This window comes from Desmodus rotundus, chromosome 7, assembly GCF_022682495.2.
Source record: "Desmodus rotundus isolate HL8 chromosome 7, HLdesRot8A.1, whole genome shotgun sequence".
Classification (NCBI taxonomy): domain Eukaryota; kingdom Metazoa; phylum Chordata; class Mammalia; order Chiroptera; family Phyllostomidae; genus Desmodus; species Desmodus rotundus.
The window spans coordinates 85,106,589-85,126,903 of NC_071393.1; the positions used below are offsets into that span (position 1 = coordinate 85,106,589).

General features: G+C 36.1%; 1 protein-coding gene across 2 annotated transcripts in view; it reads right to left on the reverse strand.

The window, feature by feature from the left end:
* The window catches only part of WDR72 (WD repeat domain 72), a 211,183-nt gene that overhangs the window by 116,677 nt on the left and 74,191 nt on the right, over positions 1–20,315 (reverse strand). For both annotated transcript variants that reach the window (XM_024567916.3, XM_024567915.3), the window contains exon 14: positions 16,864–17,066. In XM_024567916.3, the coding sequence (XP_024423684.2) occupies positions 16,864–17,066 (203 nt within the window). The remainder of the gene's footprint in view (positions 1–16,863; positions 17,067–20,315) is intronic.

The following is a 20,315-nucleotide window of genomic DNA, read 5'->3' on the forward strand; positions in this document are numbered from 1 at the left end:
GGAAATTCCAAGGGTTTTAGGAGTTATGTGTCAGAAACCATAAATGAACACCAAAATATATACTTCTTATTATATCACACTATCACAACAGCAAAGGCTAGGTGACTAAGTCAAAGTCATACAGCCATTGATTTAATTAACCCAACTACTTAAGTGCCACAGTTTAAATTAGAACACAATTGACTATTCCACTCCAGTGCTCTTTCCACCTATAAAATGAGATCTCTTACGCTTATGTGCCTTATTTTTCTCTTAGAAATTGCTAGAAGACACTGAAACCACTTTCCCCCCACTTCCGAAAGATGGTCATAACTGAACAAACATATCTTAAATCAACTTTGGTTTGCTTTGCATCATATGAAAAAATTCAGTGACACTAATAACAAAAAGTACTCACTAACAAATTCAAAAGCAATTTCATTAAAAAGCTAAATTGTATCTGGCAAATAGATGCTTGTCCCTTATAGTCCCTTTAAACAGCAACCGTTTTCATCAATTTTTGTACTTCTCTCTGTATATAATTGTCAATTAAGATAACAAGTAAGGCTGCTAAATTACTCTGCACTCACCCCCTAGAGATGAAAACTAATTAAAAGAGATGTGCTGTAGATATGCTAATTTGCCATACTCCTAACACCTTTGCTTCTCAACTATGACATGCAAGTCAGTGGTATCACGTTGATGCTTTCCAAACCTCATACTAATAAGCTTATAATTGGCCAAAAGGCCAGAAAGGATGTAGGTTGAAGAAAAAATAACTTAGAATTGGTTTATCACAAAGTAGACCAAAGGACAAAAAAAAAAAGTGCTTCTTCTCTTTGAAATGATTCTCATGTGTATTTACATGAAGAATAACCAGCCAGTGATATGGGCTATATGTCTTTATGTAGTCACCAGATATCTTAGTCAATTCAATTTAAAACATATTTATTGAAATTAATAAATCACTTCTTTTGAGTAAAACCACGAAAAGAATCTCCTTAAAATAAAACTCAAGCTCCATACTTTGGATTACCACACCCAGCATGGTCTACACTACCTCTCTCTCCAATATAGACTTCTAATTCTCTCCCCATACACTTCTCTCCAGTCACACTGGCCTTGACTTCAAGGCCTACATTAAACCCATTCCTACTTTAGGCCTTTTGCTTTGCCTAGAATATTCTCCTCTGTGCTAATCCCAAAGTTAGCTGGCTCTCTCTCCTTATTCAGACAGTATAAATGCCAACTCCTTCTCTGACCTATGACCACTCAGACTAGAGTAAATCCCCAGGCATGTCTGTCACACTACCTGTCGTTAAATCCCTGTAGAGCCTGTAACACTATCTGATATTGTTCTTGTTTTGTTTTGTTTTATAGAAATTATGGTCTATCTCCTCTCCTCCAGAAACGTTAAGTGCCATGGGTGCCAGAACTTTGTTGAAAGGCCTAGTATCAAGAAATGTGTCCAGCACATACTAGGTATTCATTGAATATTTGCTGAATAAATAAACTATTCTGTTCTCTATTCCATGCTACAAAATTTACATAACATACAGACATAGAAGTTCTTTGTTTTTAAGGAGCTTAAGGCCTAATTGAGAAGACAAGGCAAATAAATTCTTGTAAAATAACCAGGTAATCCATTGTTAATTAGCAGTTGCATGTTAAATAGTATAGGCAGCTCTGACTGGTGTGGCTTAGTTGGTTGAGAGTCATTCCACAGAGCAAAAGCTCACTGGTTCTATTCTCGGTCTAGGCACATTCCTGGATTGTGGGTCCGGTCCCTGGTTGGGGCACGTATGAGAGGCAACCAGTCAATGTTTCTCTCTCACAACAATGTTTCTCTCCCTCTCAGTCTCTCTCCCTTCCTCTCTCCCTCTAAAAATAAATAAAAATCTTTAAAAAATAGCACAGGCAGATGCTTTAGTACGGATGGGATTTAAACAGGTGGAGAGCAGAACATCTCTTGTCCATGAGATTGGGCAGGAAGAGATGCATAGAGAGAAGTCAGCAGGGCAGCCATAGGAAGGAACACTGGTTTGTCCACAACTACTGAGACACCTCCTCCCTGGAGGCTAGCACACAAGGAAGAACAAATCCTATGAGGCTTGGTGTCTTCTGGGACTGCTAATCCAACGTGTTACCCTATGTTCCCACAATAAGGAATTACCTACAAGCATTTGCTGTCATACACATCACTGAGTAGGATCAGCCCTCTCCTCACCAACCTCCGATCAAAGGGAAAGTTCAGCCGTTTTCAAACAATCTTAGGAAAGTAGGAAGCAATATTTACCACTTGAAGGATGCAGGATCATGCCAAAGACTTTGCATCTGGGAAATGAAACATAAATCAGGCCTCTTCATATTTATTACACTTACATTTTTGAAAGTTAGTACAAACCTGTTGGTTAGGTTGTTATTGGCTTCAGGGTTTTTGTATTGAGGGGAGGTCTTAGTAAAGTAATTATTTAAGGGAAGCAGAGGGCCTGTAATATACAATATAATCCTCAGGCTATTTTTGAGTGTGTATTTTAGTTAATTTTGTTACTAGAAAAAGGAGTCTGAGATTTAAGGAAAAGTGAATAGAGCAATAATATAAACTTTGTTGGCATAAGAAACCATATAACCACACTGTCTTTTAATCTTTCTTTGTAAATCTATATCAGCTCACTGTTGTGCCCATCTTACCGATAGTGAATCATTTCTCCCCTAATGTGCTAAACATCCTAAATTTCATCACCAGCGTTTAATAGATTTCTTCTTATAAACTTCTGAATTGATTTGGACTGGTCTAAATATCGATATGCCTTATAAAGTTTTAAATCAATTGGGACTAGTATCTAAATATCAGTGGAGTTGCTGTTGTGTTTTAACAGCCTCTTTGCTGTTATTGACTCTTTTTACAAGGTCACTCTTCTCCGTAAGGTCAAGTCACATGTAAACCCAATTTGGACTTAAAGCAATTGACTGACTAAATATGAATTTTTTTCTGGCAGTCATTTTCATGTTTTTCCCTTACAATTCATCTATTTTTCATGTCTAAACTTTAGTAATATTCAGTCCATGCATTTATTCAACAAATATTTCTGAATACCTGCCTTGTGTCAGACATGAGCTAGATAATGAGGATACTGTGATAAACTGGTAAAGCAGGTCACTGCCCACTTTGAGCTTATATTGTCATGGAGAGTGGGGAAGATAAAACATAAAATAAAAAGGGTGCTGAGAAAGAGAATGGAAAGCAGGCTGCTACTTACTTTATAGGGAAGTGACAGTGGAGCTCAGACTTCAAGGTATAGAATCAGAGGGAAAACAGTCTGGCAGAAGACTAGCAATAGGGGGAATATGAGTTTCCTTAATCAGGCTGGGTAGCTGGGAATTAAATATCTGGGTATTGGTGCCAAACATACAGTTGACATTTCTCAATGTGTTTTTCATGTATGCTTCATAATTTTGGATTGCATTCCAAGGACAAATGTAACTCAGATTAATAATAATTGAATGTCCATTTCCAAGCCTCTTTTCTTCCCATCCAGGTCATGCTAGTGGAAGTTGAAAAGACTAATTCACAAACTGTTATGTGAGTTCAACAGATTGGAAAGTCATATGGCTGAAGAGTATGTGTGATCTTTACAGGACATTCACCCCGCACCCAAGATAAGTGTCAAAATCAAATTTAAAACTCAGAAGGTATTCTTGCTAAGAAAAAAGTAGATACAGTTGCCAGTTTAGGAGATACAACAAAAAATTACACAATAATAATAATAGTGAGCATTTGAATTTTATGAACATTTTGAAATACTAAAGAGGATATTTTATAGGTTTTGATTATGAGACAAGGTGTCCAGAATTTGTAAACAAACAAAATGTCAACAGAGGATAGTGAAAATCAACTAAAATTTCCCACCGATATCATTCACTAACTACTGGCTACACCTGCTTTAATTGTCAAGTGAGAAAACTTTGAATTACAACATGGTGTTGCATGTCTTCTCTGAATGAAATTCAGCATATCCTGAAAATGGGAATTAGAAGCAACCACATTAGATTATTTATCAAGAAGACATCAGGCAAAATTTAAGGCATATGCTGTATCATTTATAGATAATGAAGTACCAGTGAAATACTGAGTAGCCTGTAGATTATATTGCTTAGTTCTGCTATGCTTCATGATTTACCTATGAATTAAGCACCACTTATAATGTTTTATTTGTTTATTTCTTTATTTATTGCCAATAGATAAAATATAGGCCACAAGCCTCAGGTTTAATCTTTAGATTTTTGATAATTCCTATTCCAAAATTGAATTTTAGTAAAGAATAATAACATAATGTTTTAGAATACAACAGTTTAGTTCTAGAATCAGTGAACATAGAATACCAGTTTAAGGCAAAACCCCCCCATCAAGCTGTGACCCCATAACTGGGTCTCGAGAACAGGGAAGTGAACCATCACTTGGCCTGCTGTGTTATCTGGGCACTTTCTCCTGGCGACACCCATTGGATCTGTTGTGCCTGATCCCAACTGTTCTCTGGAGTAAGATAAGAGGGTGGATCATTTAAGTCAGATGTATATCTCAGTGGCATAACTTATCATGATTAATGTAATTATCATAAAAAGACAAATAAAATTTTTACAAAATATCCTCAACACCTGTAGTTTTCTGCTACTATCATTACTAATTCCAGACATCCTTGATGACACCGGAAATTTCATGCCTAAGGTCAAAGCATGTTCTAAAGATTGGTTAAGCTGATCATTAGCATAACTAAACATTAAAGGCATAGAGGAAAAATATGCTTAAGAGTTCTTAAAGATAAACAATTTGTTACTATCTATAAATTTGACTTTAATTGTAAGTGACAGAGTTCAATGAAAGACAGGTCCTTGGTAATTAAAAATGTTGGACTGCCAACCATATAACAATTTTGTGAAAGTTCTGGATTCAGGTAACTTAGATTTGGAGAGCCATAATATATCATAAATAAATAAGAAAATTATTTTCTTATTTAAGCCTCATGATAATTATGTAGAAAGAGGCAGGACCCATGTTATTCTTTTCATACTCTGCCACACACACACACAATCGATGCCACACTATGATTTTTGCAAACAGCATTTGGCCGCAGGGACAAAAGAGACAGATCTGCTATAGCACAGGTCAACTCCCCACAGGACCAGACAGGGTGAAGAGGTCCCAAAGAGAAACAAGTCTTTTCTTTTTAATTCTCACCCAAGGATATGTTTATTGATTGAGAGAGAGAGGAAGGGGGAGAGAAAGAGAGAGAGAGAAACATCAGTGTGAGAGAGAAACATTGATTGGATGCCTCCCATATGCACCCTGACTGGAGATCAAACCCACAACCTAGATATACAGCCTGACTGGGGATCAAACCTGCAACTTTCTGATGTACGGGACGATGCTCCAACCAACTGAACCACTTAGCTAGTGCGAGAAATAAGAATCTTGATTCACGACAGCTAATAAGAGCATTTAGGCAGAGGTTAAATGTTCCAGAATTAGAAAGAGTAATAGTCCTCAAATAGCAGTCACCCTGAGTTAGAACGGCTTCCCATCTGTAGGCAGAATTATAAAATTGTCCCAAGATTCCTAGACCCTCCTGAGGCATATCTTTTCCCAGTTATTTAACCAAACACTAGGTACTGTTTTGAAGGGGTTGTGCTGATGTAATTAAGGTTCAAAATCAGTTGACGTTAAATTATGGAGATTATTTGCATCATCCTGACCTAAACACATTGAATTTTTGAAAACAGAGAATTTTTTACAGCTGGTGGCAGAGGGAGAAGTCAGAGATTCAAAATATGAGGGGACTTTATGCACATGAAGTTCTCCATTGCTGGCTTGAAGATAGAGAGGACTATGTGTCAAGGAGTATGTGGCCCCTGGTCAACAGCCACCAAAAAAACAGGAGCTCCAGACTCACCACCATGAGAAACTGATTTCTGCCAAGAACCTGAATAAGCTTGGAAGAGGACCCTCAGACTTGGATGATATAGCAAGCCAGCTCATACCTGGATTTCAGCCATGTGAGACCCTGAACAGAAAACCCGGACAGCTATGCTGGACTCCTGGAACATGGGAAATGGTGATGGAATAAACGTGTATTGTTCTGAGCCCCTACATTTATGGTAATTTGTTACATAGCAAAAGAACACTAAAACATTACCACATCAAAGAACCCAGTGTGGTCATTGGGGAGAGAAGAGGTTGAGGGTTCTGGTTCCTAGAGAGGCAACCTGAAAGGAAGAGGTATACTAAACCAAGTAATCTGACAGAGAAAAGAAAAATCAAAGATCCAAGCAAAAGTTAAATCTCATCAACTAATCACAGCAAATTCAGGGAATTCTGAAATTCTGGCACTATAGAAAAACCTCAATGAAACTTTTAGTACATCAGACCCCAAGCTTAGCTGCCAATGAATGTTCAAGAAAATGGGGGGGGGAGGTGAAGACAGGACAACATCGGAACCCAGCAGTGAGAGAAATTTCGCAGATTGAAGATGGGTTGCAGGGACCATCCATCAGTGGATGCAGCTACACTGGGACTAAGAGAGCAGAGATAGGAACCAATCTGCATATGATTCAGTCAAGGCTGAGCTGCAAAATCTAAGTAAAGAAGGAAAAGGAGAGAACAGGTGACCTGACCACTTGCCATTCTAACATGCTACAGCTAAAAACAAAGGTTCCGATAAACCTGTACCTTTCCATACTACTCTGTGCATTCAAATTATTATTTTAGTTCAAGGAGCAAAAAGGAAAACAAAATGTTTGCTACCAGAGAGTAAATGGAGGCCAAGTTCTGTATAATGACCAGAGACCTCTAAGAGGAGCTGGGAAGAAAGTGATAAAGGTGAGACTGACTGTATTCTGTAAGCTTTCATAATGGTATTCAAAAACCACCAGGTCTTGAACAACATGTGAAGAAAAAAAACCACTAAAATTTTCAGTGCTATGACATGTGCCCAGAATTAAACATGTATGTAAGAAGCCCCTGCAGCTCATATCAGGCTCTTACGACTATTTTTTATACCTGGTAGAAATAGTTATACTTAGACAACAAGTTAATGAAAGATTTTAATTTAGGATAAAAACAGCCATTTTATAAGCTTTATAGTGTGTAGAAAATGACAAGTAATGCCACTTATGTCATTATTTGTACTGAATGGCATGAATGCCATTTGAGGATGCAGAGAACTGGCTGTGTTTCCAGGATGTCACTATTAAATGCAACTCAGAAAAAAAGATGGGAATGTTAGTTGGATATATTCTTCAATAAGTTCATGCTCCTCCCCAATGAACAAAGCTGAAGTGTTAACACATTTTGCTTTACCAGTGCAGGACAAGTGTTTCATTAGAACAAATGTCTTTTTTTTAAGAATTGCTTCCTGTTACTTTTTTGCATTTGCTGCTCTCTTGGGACAAATTTCAACATAAGTCATTGGGACAGAGGGAGTGCTCCTGTTGGGGTTCCGTTAAATGGGTGCAGATGGTTCTCTCAGTCAATAAGTGAGATTACCAGTTTTCAAGAAGAAAGACCTCATTTTCCTTCTTTTTTTCCTGTTATAAGCCACTAAGCCTTTTAGTTACCTCAATATCTGAATTTCTACAAACTTCATTTTTTTACACATGACAATATCATCCATTGTGGTAGTCATCAAAAATAGGATATAAACATAAGATATTACTGATGCAGGACAACAACTTGGTTACCAAGGGAAACTCCAAGTTTCTGTAAAGGGGTAACATTTACCATCATCTTTTAATCAGAACCAGCAAGTTGCTCAACAACAGAATATCCAAGTCCACTGAAGTGCATTTCTATCCCGATGGACACAGAGCTCTTTCAGGGGGATAAGTAGGTCCATGTTAGTGTCCTACAAAAGGCTAGGTCTTAACATACTTGGAAATGCCACTGGTTTTTAAAAAGCAAAAATAATTTACAACTGAGAAGAAAAAAGTAGGAAAGGAAAGAAGACATAAGGGAAAGAAGAAATATGAGTGGGTAATATAGGATTGACATGATTACAGAATTCATAGTTTCTAAAATAGCTATATAAAATTATTAATGCAAATTTAAAGATATGCTTAATAAATTATGCTACACTGTCCCTAGATTAAGCTAACTACAAAATTATAATGTCCTTTATGTTTAACTTTTATTCATGTTTCTATACTAGGATGCTCACCCCACAAGTCCACCCCACATATTCTGATGACTATAATCAGGATATTTAATTCAGGAAGAAAGTTATAATCTTAAATTCTCATGTTTCTTAAGGATTAGTAAATATCGTGGAGTTGAGGGAGAAACTGAGATAAATCTAGACTAAATCTAGTACTAAAAAATGACACAAACATTTATTTAGTAAAAAAAGCTAATGTTGGAATTAACAGAAGAAATAACATTTTTCAAAACCAACTAAAACCAAAGCAGAAAAAATCCTGTTTCTGGTAGAAATCACAAGTGCCTATCAGCAATTATAAAAACAATAACATTGACCTTGAATCAGTGTAAAAGGTCTTTGTACACAATTATATTATCGGCTTTATAAATTTTCAGTTGCTATCTCAGCCAAAAATTCAATAAGTGCAAAGTTGGTCAGTAATAGGAAGATGGCTCTTTTAACAGCTTTCACCGAAAAAGGCTTTTAAGAAAGCACGCAACATGCCAGCATTTTTCTTGTTAAAAATGACAGCTCTTTCAAATCCTGCCCAGCACAGATTAAACAAAGACTCATGAAATCTCAGGTAAACAACAATAGAATTCAAAATAAAATTCAGTCAAATCTAGAAATGATTTAAATAAATTATATCTGCAATCATGGGAAATCAATAGTCAGCTAAAGGTTTTTATACCTGGAAATCTCTTATTCAACTGCACGATTTAAGGTAACTCTTGAAACATGTTTTTTCTCACCTTGAGTATATAATTTTACTTCTTCCACTGCATCGTACATGTAACAGCTAACAACAGGAGAGAAACCCAATGAAAAAAGATCCCTTGCATGTAGTTACTATAATTAACAGATTCAATATCTATTATAGCCAGTCAGGCATCATAGCAACCTGTATTGCTGAAAACTGCTAGAAAACTCTTCAAAATGAGCAAGAGTCTGCTTTAGAGAAGTCTTGGACAACACCGAGGACATTACTCGGTGTCAACATCTGTGGATGTTGCTATGGGCACAGCACAAAGAACCCTGACCTCTCCACAAAAAGGTACACACACCGGGGGGGCGGGGGGCACGAATATAAATCACTAAGGGAATCAAGAAGAAGAGTACTTGTCCTGGCAATATAGAATAGGCACAGGATTTTGAGTTTATGTTATACACTAACTGCTTTCTACTGAAGCTGGAGAATCAAAATTCAACGGAACTGTAATTGTGACTAAACACAAGCCAGAGGGTGGAAATAGTATCCTAAAACTCTACACTTGCACCATTTTATTACAAGTCTTAATTTGAAACTCAAAGTAAATTACATTAAAACATATTTAAACTTCCACTTGTAAACCCTTCATAGTCGTTTATAAATCTACAGAAGAGAAAAGAACAGGTTAGGATGAACAAGAACCCAATATTGATTTTTCGTCGGTGCAGTAAGGCATCTCCATTCTATTTGGCTGCTGTCAAAGCCACTCTTTAACAGCTGGAGTCAAATTGCACTATTTACAGCAAGAGCCTTTGTCAAGTGGACCATAAGTGTCCTAACAATACACTATTCAAATGGCACTTTGCCACACAAATTGCTGACTTGATGAATACCCTATGTCAATGACTAAGGCCAATATAAAAGTTTCTTTTTTATGAGAGGTTTTACATTCACACATTAAGTAAGCTTTCTTCATAGAACCATTAGGCTATATATTTTAGGCCTTTGGGTGCTGAAAATAATTAAAATCTATTTAAATACATCCAGGGAACTTGACAACATTAATATGGATCTGGTGTTAACTGCATTTGTCACACAAGTCAGAACAGTGCCCTTCTGTTCCTTGCACTTCCCACTGGCACGTGCGGCACAACACAGGACTTACACAAGCCACGCACCATGAAATACGAGCATTCTCCTTCTGTGCCTCTGATTTACATGGCCAACGAATGTTTGCATAGGAGCGAGGCTTTGAAGTCCTGTGAGGAAATTCAAGGTTGCTTCTGTGAGCACGGGACAGCTGCAGTCATTTAATCATGCGTTTCCTATTTTCACAGTGACTCTGAGACCTCCAAAATGAGTTCTGAAACAAAGCTGTGATATGCTTTTCATAGTTTTCCTCAACATCAAGGCAACTTAGTACAAAAAAATGTTTAAACTCATACCTCAAAGTGAGAAAAGGGACTTTCTATAGTAAGCAGCTATAAAAAAAGTATTAAGTATTACAACAATTTTTACTTAACTTCACAATAGTTAAAATATATATGTATTATAAAATACTTATGAAAAATGGTTATACTCTGACAAAAATTTACATCACTTCCCATGTATTTGAAAATAATTGCCTTGTATATTTCTTCACTATTGTATATTTCTCTTTTCTATCTTACTAGGAAGGGTGTTATCATCTAGCCACTGAAGTTTTTCAGATGACAGTCACAAAATCAAAATACTTAAAAAACTTAATCCAATTTTTACAGAGAGAAATTCCTATATTTTCATGAAGGTCTTGCATTATAATAATAAAAATCTATTTTCTTTTAAATTTATGCAAAATAAATGCAAAATATTTTCTATGTTAGAAAAACAGTTGTATGTTGTTTATTTCATTAAAAAGAATATACCAAAAATAAACTACTAATTAAGAAAATAAAAATTATCAATATTGAGGATTTATCCCATATAATACAATTAGTCATTTTTAAATAAGTATTGTTTATTCTTTTTTATAGTGATTCAATTTTGATAATAAAATATAGTTTAATAAAAAAGGGTTAATTTATAACATGTAATATGTCACCATAAATTATTTTATATTTATATATAAATTTGCAGATCGCATTTTCAAATCCTACCATTTTGAAACTACTCTAGTTCTATTTCAATTAAGTTTTTGTGTCATAAATTATGAATTAATTAATGTTTTGTTCTGATAAAGTAGCAAGTAGTAGTGTGACCCAATTTCCTATTGGCGGCTACCAGTGCACCATCTGTGTTTTATGAGAGGTGGCAGGATAAAGCTCTAATAAGATTTTGCAGCAAATGGCACCAAATAGACATCACACTAAGGTCAACTAAAGGTTAAAAAAATACAAACATATTTCCAGAAAGCCCAACTGGAATTAAATGCATTCTTTATTTACAATCAATTGTATGTGTACACAAAGATGCATGTGTAAGTTCATGAATTAAAAGAATTCCATTTAAAAAATATTGCTTTGATTAGGACCTATAATGGGCATATTTGTTTTTTACAAAGGGCAGATTTACAGACATAAGAATTTCATGAATTCTGTCAGAAAATAGATTTGATACACGGTCCTTTGAATTGCGTTCCACACAGTGTTGAAGAAGTTGGGATGAGTTGTTTTATTAAAAATTCAGTTGTCTAGGGAGAGAGGAGGTGTTGGCTATTTTGCCAGTTCCTGCTAGTGCCTCATGATCTCCAAATCCAGAAAGAACTATCTAGATCAGAACTTGGAAACCATGGTCAGTAAGCATCAAATTGGGTCCACTGCCTGTTTTTGTAAATAAAGTTTTATTGGAACACAGTCTTACTCATTTAAGAATTGTCTGTGGTGGTGTACATGCTCCAACAGCAGAGTTGAATAGTTAAATAGCAAAAAATCTGTCCTTCAAAGTCTAAAATATTTACGATATGGTCTTTTAAGCTCGCTCATCCGTGGTCTAGTTCAACATTGTCCAAAACAAGTAAAATGCAAACTACATATGTAATTTTACACTGTGTAGTAGCCAAATTAAAAAAAATTAAAAGATTTTAGTAATATCTTCTATTTATCCTATATATGCAAAATATCATTTTAACATGTGGTGCTAGCCAAATTACAAGTGCTCAATAGCATATATGGTTAATGTCTACCATACCAAACAGTGTAGCTCTAAATAAGCAACCAAGGGGAGCTATTGGGGGCCCATTCTATAGAAAATCAATGTAAAAAAAAAAAAGAAAAAAACATTCCCAGGATGGCACCATGGTTGTAAATGGTAGCAACTAAAATAATCCAATTTATCCTATACTCACTTTACAGACAAGAAATGCAGGAAAAGAATTTAAAACAAACAAGCCAACAGACAAAACATACCTTCTCTCCTTAAAATATAATGATGCTACAAAGATTTCTGCCACGTAGAGATGATTTTAGTAAGATTGTTTATTTTCTACTTTGAAGCTAATTTCTTCCTACTGCAATTTAAACAGTTTCTCTCTTGTTTTATCTTTAGCAGAATATGAGAGAATCATTTCTGCATCATTAATGTGATATTGTATTTCTTTAAATCCTTTAAGACCTTGGTCTTTCCCTACCTCAAAGATTTTTCTTTATCTAGCTGCACAAATTCAACTCCTTTAGCATTTCACATTGGACCCATTTTTAAATGTTTTGTTGTAGTTGTTCTCTTTAAAATCTTTTCTCAACTCTATGTGCACTGTTCAAATGCAAGAAGAAAAAATGAATAGAGCATGCCAATAAATTCTAAATATTGCCAAACACAAAGCACACGGCACAGCTCTAACACACTATTCTTCCAGTTAGACAGTTTACTCTACCATTCAAAAATATTTCACTTGTTTCACTAAAATCCACACTAAAAAGTCCTGAAACAGAGTAACCTTAGACAGTTCCAAATTTTACAGGCATATTGTCCCTCATTTTTCCCATCTCTAAAATGAGGGTTATTTAAATCCTTTCTTTAAAACTGTCTTTTCTTTCCTGGTAAAAATTTATGAAGCATTTTACTGTATCAGTAAGGAGAATGGAGAATTTATAAGTACTCTTGAAATTTCATGCTTATCAAATTTATAAATCAGATTAAGATAAAAACAATCTCAATGGTTCCAATCTAAGAGAATGAAATGAAGAAATGCAAGACATAAGTAGAGAAGATATAACTTAGAAGAAGCACAAATGAAAAAGCTCTAGTTAACAGTAAGCTCAATAATGTTAGAAGAATGGTATAATATATAAAACAGAGGAGGTGATGGCCCTCTTTCATTTAATTCTCTTACTCTGTAGAGAGTGAAGGTTAGGAATTGTAGGCATCTAAGGTAAAGAGCAGCAGCTAAAAATAAAGGGGGACGCAGTCTAAGAGTAAGAAAACAAGACTGGCATTTTACTGCTTCCTAGAGTCAAGAAAGAAATAACACTATATGAATAAAATGAAATCTGTACATACTATTATCACCACCTAAAGGGTAGGTCTGAGGTCCTCCAAGAAACCACCAGAAACAGCAATCAGCTTACCTTCTGGGCATTAAACTAGTAAAATGAGCACTTGATGAATGAGATTTGCTCCTGCAGACCTTAGACATCTGACATGCATGAGTCAAGAGATATCCCTCAGGTTCTCATCTACTATTCTGATGTAGAGTAATTCCCACCCTAAAATGCACACTCTATTATGAACAGAGAACAACAAAGCCACATTAAAATGGGAATGCTTGGCAGTCAGCTGGGCTCACTCAGTGGGCTTTCTGTATTCCCACCTTATAATAAATACACAATATAAGTGTGGTTCCATTTTCTGTCTCAGGAGACTAATACCCTGTGACTTTCCTCTTTCAGTTGTGAATGTTAGAGTTTTACCATACTTATATAATTACCCTTATAAAACATGACTTCTTTTAAGTTGAGACATAAACGATAGTTTTGGGATATCTAAAAACAACTTGACTAATAATAATAATAATAATAATAATAATAAAAAGATCTGTTGCCTAATCACTGGTTTCAAGATCTGAAGGAGGAAAGTATAAACAACAGTAGGTGGCCTAAATGGGGTCCTAAAAACAGAAATCCAAAATTTAGGAATTTTTCAATGCACATTAGCCTTAAACAAGAGAGAGAGTGCCTTACTGGGCTGAAAGGGATGACTGCATTAGACACTTAGAGCTCAATGAGTGAACGTCCCCTGACTCCATGTCCATCAATGATATCAATAATCCTACCTCCCTCCTCTTTCTCAGTCTCTGTAGCTTTGCTACAGTGAGATTGTGCTGAGTTATGAACAGAATTGCAATTATATTTACCATTGTAAATTAAATGATAATCATTCTAGTTTATATATTTATTTCTTGGGTGTTTGGTTAGTGTGACTCAGTTCTCAAAAGGTTGATAAACCCTGTTCAAAATGTAAATCAAGTCTCTAACCCTAAAAAACTGAAGCTAAATGCTGGTGTCCCCACCCAAACCTGCAGCTCTGAGGCAGAGCTTGGGCAGCCAATTGGTCCCTCTTCCTTGAAGATGACACATCTTTTTGCCTCTAACTATATATATACACACATGAGGTGAAATGAAGTTTTATTTAAAGTCCTTATTAATGGTTGTTTAACAGTCTTCATATCACTAACACAATGGAAAGTGTTTATAATATGTGATTTAACATTGGCTAAAATTTGACTTGGAAATACCATTTCTAGAAATATATTTTATTAAATAATACTGAATGTGAATAAAGCTTTAAGCTTATAGGTGCATTATTCATAAAGTGAAACACCCATTCCTCCACAGCCCTCTCCCATCAGGCAACCATCAAAGTGCTCTCATTATCCTTGTCTGAGGGATTGGGGGGTACAGGGTAGAGGGGGGCAAAGGGAGAAAAATTGGAACAACTGTAATAGCATAATCAATAAAATATAATTAAAACAAAACAAACAAAAAAGTGAAACATAAAACACAATATTAAGCCATAGAAAAACAATTCACATCATCAACAGTATATACACAGTACACAGAGCACGATGCAGCCACTAAAAAATAGGCAATAATATAAGAAAGTTTTACATGAGGAAATGCTACAGTACATATATGTACACATGTGGTATAGTTATGACAAGATAAGGAGATAACTTAGAGGTGTAGATGATGAAAAAATAAGAGTCCCTTAAGGAAAAAGCTTCTGCACAGCTAAAGAAAATATCAGCAATATAAAAAGGGAAGCAACCATATGGGAAAACATAATTTCTAATGATACTTTGGATGAGGGTTTGATCTCTAAAATATATAAAGAACTCACATGACTCCACACCAAGAAGACAAACAATCCAATTAAAAAATGGGCAAAGGACTTGAACAGACTCTTCTCCAAGGAGGACACACAGAGGGCCCAGAGACATATGAAAGGATGCTCAGCATCACTAGCCATCAGAGAGATGCAAATTAAAACCACAATGAGATACCACTTCACAATGGTGAGAATGGCCATCATAAACGAAGCAACAAACAACAAGTGTTGGAGAGGTTGTGGAGAAAAGGGAACCCTAGTGCACTGTTGGTGGGATTGCAGACTGGAGCAGCCACTATGGAAAACAGTATGGAATTTCCTCAGAAAACTAAAAATGGAACTGCCTTTTGACCCAGAAATTCCACTGCTAGGATTATATCCTAAGAACCCTGAAACAGCAATTCAAAAGAACCTATGCACCCCAATGTTCATAGCAGCACAATTTACAGTAGCCAAGTACAGGAAGCAACCTAAGTGACCTAAGTAAAAGTAAGCAACCTAAGTAAAAGAGTGGATCAAAAAACTATGGTGTATTTACACAATGGAATGCTACGTAACAGAAAGAAAGAAGAAACTCTTACTCTTTGCAACAGCATGGATAGAACTAGAGTGTATTAGGCTATGTGAAATAAACCAGGCAGCTAGAGACAAATTCCATATGATCTCACCTATACATGGAACCTAATCAACAAAAGAAACAAATGAGCAAAAATGAACCAGAGACATGGAAATACAGAACAAACTGACAGTGACCAGAGGAGAGGGAAGACAGAGATGATGGGGGAAAGAAGGGGAAGGGTCAAATCAAGGACCATGTACTAAAGACCCATGAACAAGGACAATGGTGTGGGGTTTGTCCTTGGGAATGGGGGTTCGATGGGGTGGGGAAGGGCAATGGGGAGAAAAATTGGGACAACTCTAACTGAACAACAATAAAAAATAAATAAAACATTAAAAAAGGAAATCCAATTGAATTTCTATATCATATTTGGAACTAAAAATAATAAAGCCCATCCAAAGTTCTGTGAATCTTGTTGACTTGGTTTATGAAAACAAATGCAAACTCCATCGTTGTGCATTAACTGAGGCTTGGAAACCTAAAAAGCTGGTGATCCTAGAAATGCTGAGTGTATCTAAAGAATTGTCCATATGGTGATCCTGTTTCTTCTGCTACACATCTTTTGGTTTATTTGTAATTAGCATTATAAAAAGAAGTCAAATACTCTCAACTAAAAAAGATAGTTCTAAACCACAGAATGTAGGTTATTTCCCTCTTATCAGTGGAAAGCCATCTAGAGTCAAGAGTTAATATAAAATTGGCTCAATTTTGATAAGCTAGAACTTGTTTTTAGGAAAATGCTATACCAAGAGTAGTAATTACTCAGAAAGTTATGCTGATTAACCTGAGATCACTTGGTAGATATGGCCGATGCAATCATTCTGAGTTCTTGCTTTTGTACCGATATTTAATTGCTACATATTTATGGAAGCACCTTAGTTCTCAATCACAGTTGATGATGTTCTTTGAAAGCAGCTGTTGGAAACCAAAGGAGGGTAGGATCAAGGGTGGGAAGTGGGGATGGCTGGGGTCAGGGGGAGTGGTGGGGGGAAAATGGAGACAACTGTACTTGAACAATAAAAATATATGGGAAAAAAAAAGAAAGCAGCTGTTGGATTTGAACTTACCTTACATGGGGACTCCACCTGCAGAGCAGGGCAAGGTATTGGCCCAAACTGGTAGGAGCTGGAGGGTCTCTGTTCTACGCTTTTGTGCTTATGTGTTTCTGAGGCAACTGAAAGTACAGCTTCGGGCTTTAGAAACTGTGAATCATCACAACAATTAAGAATAATTCTTGCTCTTTCTCCTGTCTCATGTCTTTCCAAAGTACCTGGAAAATAAGATCAGAAGTAAAAATTTTTGCAAAATGTTTACCCCCAAAAGAATTAAAAGAACAAACCACTTCTAACAGGAAAATCACAATTCCTTAAGTTATCATGCCTTAGTATCTTCTTTCAATCAAAAAGCAGCCTGGAAACTTTCTGTAAATTATTCAAATCATGGTCTTCCAAAGGCTGAAATTATGGACTTGAAAAGTTCATCTTCCTCTGTGCGTTTTATCCATGGACATCAACAGCATATTCAATAGTCTTTAACAGTAAAATCTCTTACTTATTATATAGTATGCAAATGATCAATAACAAAAGACTGTGGAATATTTTAGTGTTTTCCTTTAGTGTTCCAATCACAGACAACAGAGAATTCCTAGTCTTAAAAGGTTTCTATTGTTGACGTGTAATTGAAGTGAATAGGTTAAGTAAGAACACACATGATTTGTATTACTGCCTTCCTCACCAAAGTGTTCCCACAGATTCAGGAAAGCAGGCCACACTAAGGTGGTGTTGTTGTTATTGTTGGTATTATAGCTGTTACAATATTTGACCTTTATGTCTTATGTTATTAGAAGGGAAAAAATTCCTTTGCCCTCTTCTCTGCCATTCTTGCAGTTTCAGAATTTCAGGGTGTTGGCAAGTTCAATTTAAAGTTGAAAGGAACAAATATAAAACAGAGCAAAAGTATCAGAAAACAATTCACAAAGTGTTAGAGTTTTTATGAAATACAATGCCATATGCTCAGTGTAATCTCAATAAATATCAATCAGTCGTGACCATTGTCTCCTATCAGGTGTGAGTTCATTTGAATTACTCATGCCATGTTAAATATATAGGCTATACCCTACTAAGCACAGAAGCTAAAGAAAATTAACTTGACATACAATCTAAATACAGATTTTATGTCATATTATTCTTTTCCTACCAATGAGAAAGACGTAGTTGTACTATTTGCTAAGGAAAAAGATCATTCTTACCATATTAAGAAAAATACCAATTTAAAGTAATTACTGCCAGAGAATAAAAATAATGACTCCATATCATTACATCTTTAGACAGGTAGATAGACTGAAAGGTTGTGACTCTCCAACCCTCATTTCTCTTCCCGTCCTCTCCATCTTCCCTTACAGCAACTGTGCCATTTGTTGGTGCTGTGGGTTCTGAGTCATCAGCAATTATTATGCTACCGGGCAAGAATGTAGTTCCTAATCTCTTAACAATGGCTTTTTTTTTCATTTTAACCTTCCTACATTCATAAATTACCATTTTTAACATAAAACATAGTAAACATTATTTCTCTGAGGTTTCCTTTTCCATCAAGATTAATGTGTCTTCAACAAATGAAGTTGAGAGCAACATCAAGAAAATCCTTTCTCTCAAGGATGACAGTAAGAAGAGTTTCTTAAACGAAAGATAATAGTTATTACTACTTCCTGAAAATGGCCACATTCCAGAACCTGTAACTAGAGTATCTGGTAAAATTCACTCTTTTTATGAGAAATCTCTCTTTGAATGATGGTATTACCATGGATATTTTTTTCTCACAGGTTTTCTGTGGTTCTTCAAACTGTCATATTTTTAAAAGTTAAAAGATGACATATTTCACAGATATAGAACAAACATTTCAGAAATTTATATGGAACCATAAACGACCCTGCATAGCTGCAGCAATTTTGAGAAAGAAGAACAAAGCAGGAGGGATCACAATACCTGATATCAAACTGTATTACAAGGCCACTGTAATCAAAACAGCCTGGTACTGGCATAAAAACAGGCACATACACCAATGGAACGGAAAAGACAGCCCAGAAGTAAACTCAAGTCTTTACGGTCAATTAATATTTGACAAAGGAGGCAGGAGCATAAAATGGAGCAAAAACAGCCTCTTCAACAGATGGTGTTGGGAGATTTGGACAGCTACGTGCAAAAAAATGAAACTCGGTCACCAACTTACACCATACACAAAAATAAACTCAAGATGGATAAAAGACTTAAATATAAGTCGTAATACCATAAAAGTCCTCGAGGAAAACATTGGCAGGAAAATCTCAGACATTCCACGCAGCAACATCCTCACAGACATCTCCCCTAAAGCAAGGGACATAAAGGAAAGAATAAACAAATGGGACCTCATCAAAATAAAAAGCTTCTGCATGGCTAAAGAAAACAGCACCAAATTACAAAGAGAACCAACAGTATGGGAAAACATATTTGCCAATGATACCTCAGACAAGGGCTTGATCTCCAAAATATATAAAGAACTCACATGACTCCACTCCAGGAAGACAAACAACCCAATTAAAAAATGGGCAAAGGACTTGAACAGACACTTCTCCAAGGAAGACATACAGAGGGCCCAGAGACATATGAAAAGATGCTCAGCATCACTAGCCATCAGAGAGATGCAAATTAAAACCACAATGAGGTACCATCTCACACCAGTCAGAGTGGCCAACATAAACAAATCCACAAACAAATGTTGGAGAGGTTGCGGAGAAAAGGGAACCCTAGTGCACTGTTGGTGGGAATGCAGACTGGTGAGGCCACTGTGGAAAACAGTATGGAATTTCCTCAGAAAACTACAAATGGAACTGCCCTTTGACCCAGCAATTCCACTGCTGGGATTATACCCTAAGAACCCTGAAACACCAAGCCAAAAGAACCTGTGCACCCAATGTTCATAGCAGCACAATTTACAATAGCCAAGTACTGGAAGCAACCTAAGTGCCCATCAGCAAACGACTGGATCCAAAAACTATGGTACATTTGCACAATGGAATTCTACCCAGCAGCGAGAAAGAAGGAGCTTATACCCTTTGCAAACAGCATGGATGGAACTGGAGAGCATTATGCTAAGTGAAATAAACCAGGCAGTGAGGGACAAATACCATATGATCTCACCTTTAACTGGAACATAATAAATAGAAGAAAAGAGGAAACAAAATATAACCAGAGACATTGAAGTTAAGAACAATCTAACAATAGCCAGGGGGGAGTGGGGAGGGGACAGTGAGGAGAGGGGATTACAGGAACTACTATAAAGGACACATGGACAAAATCAAGGGGGAGGGTGGAGGGAGGGGAGGGAGGGGGGTTCAGCTGGGGTGCGGTGGAGGGATGAGGAGAAAAGGCACACAACTGTAATTGAATAACAATAAAAAATTAAAATAAAAAAGATACTAAGAATTCTTGGAAAATACTTTGTTATATTATAATACACATAAAATGTACCTTAGTGCTATATATTC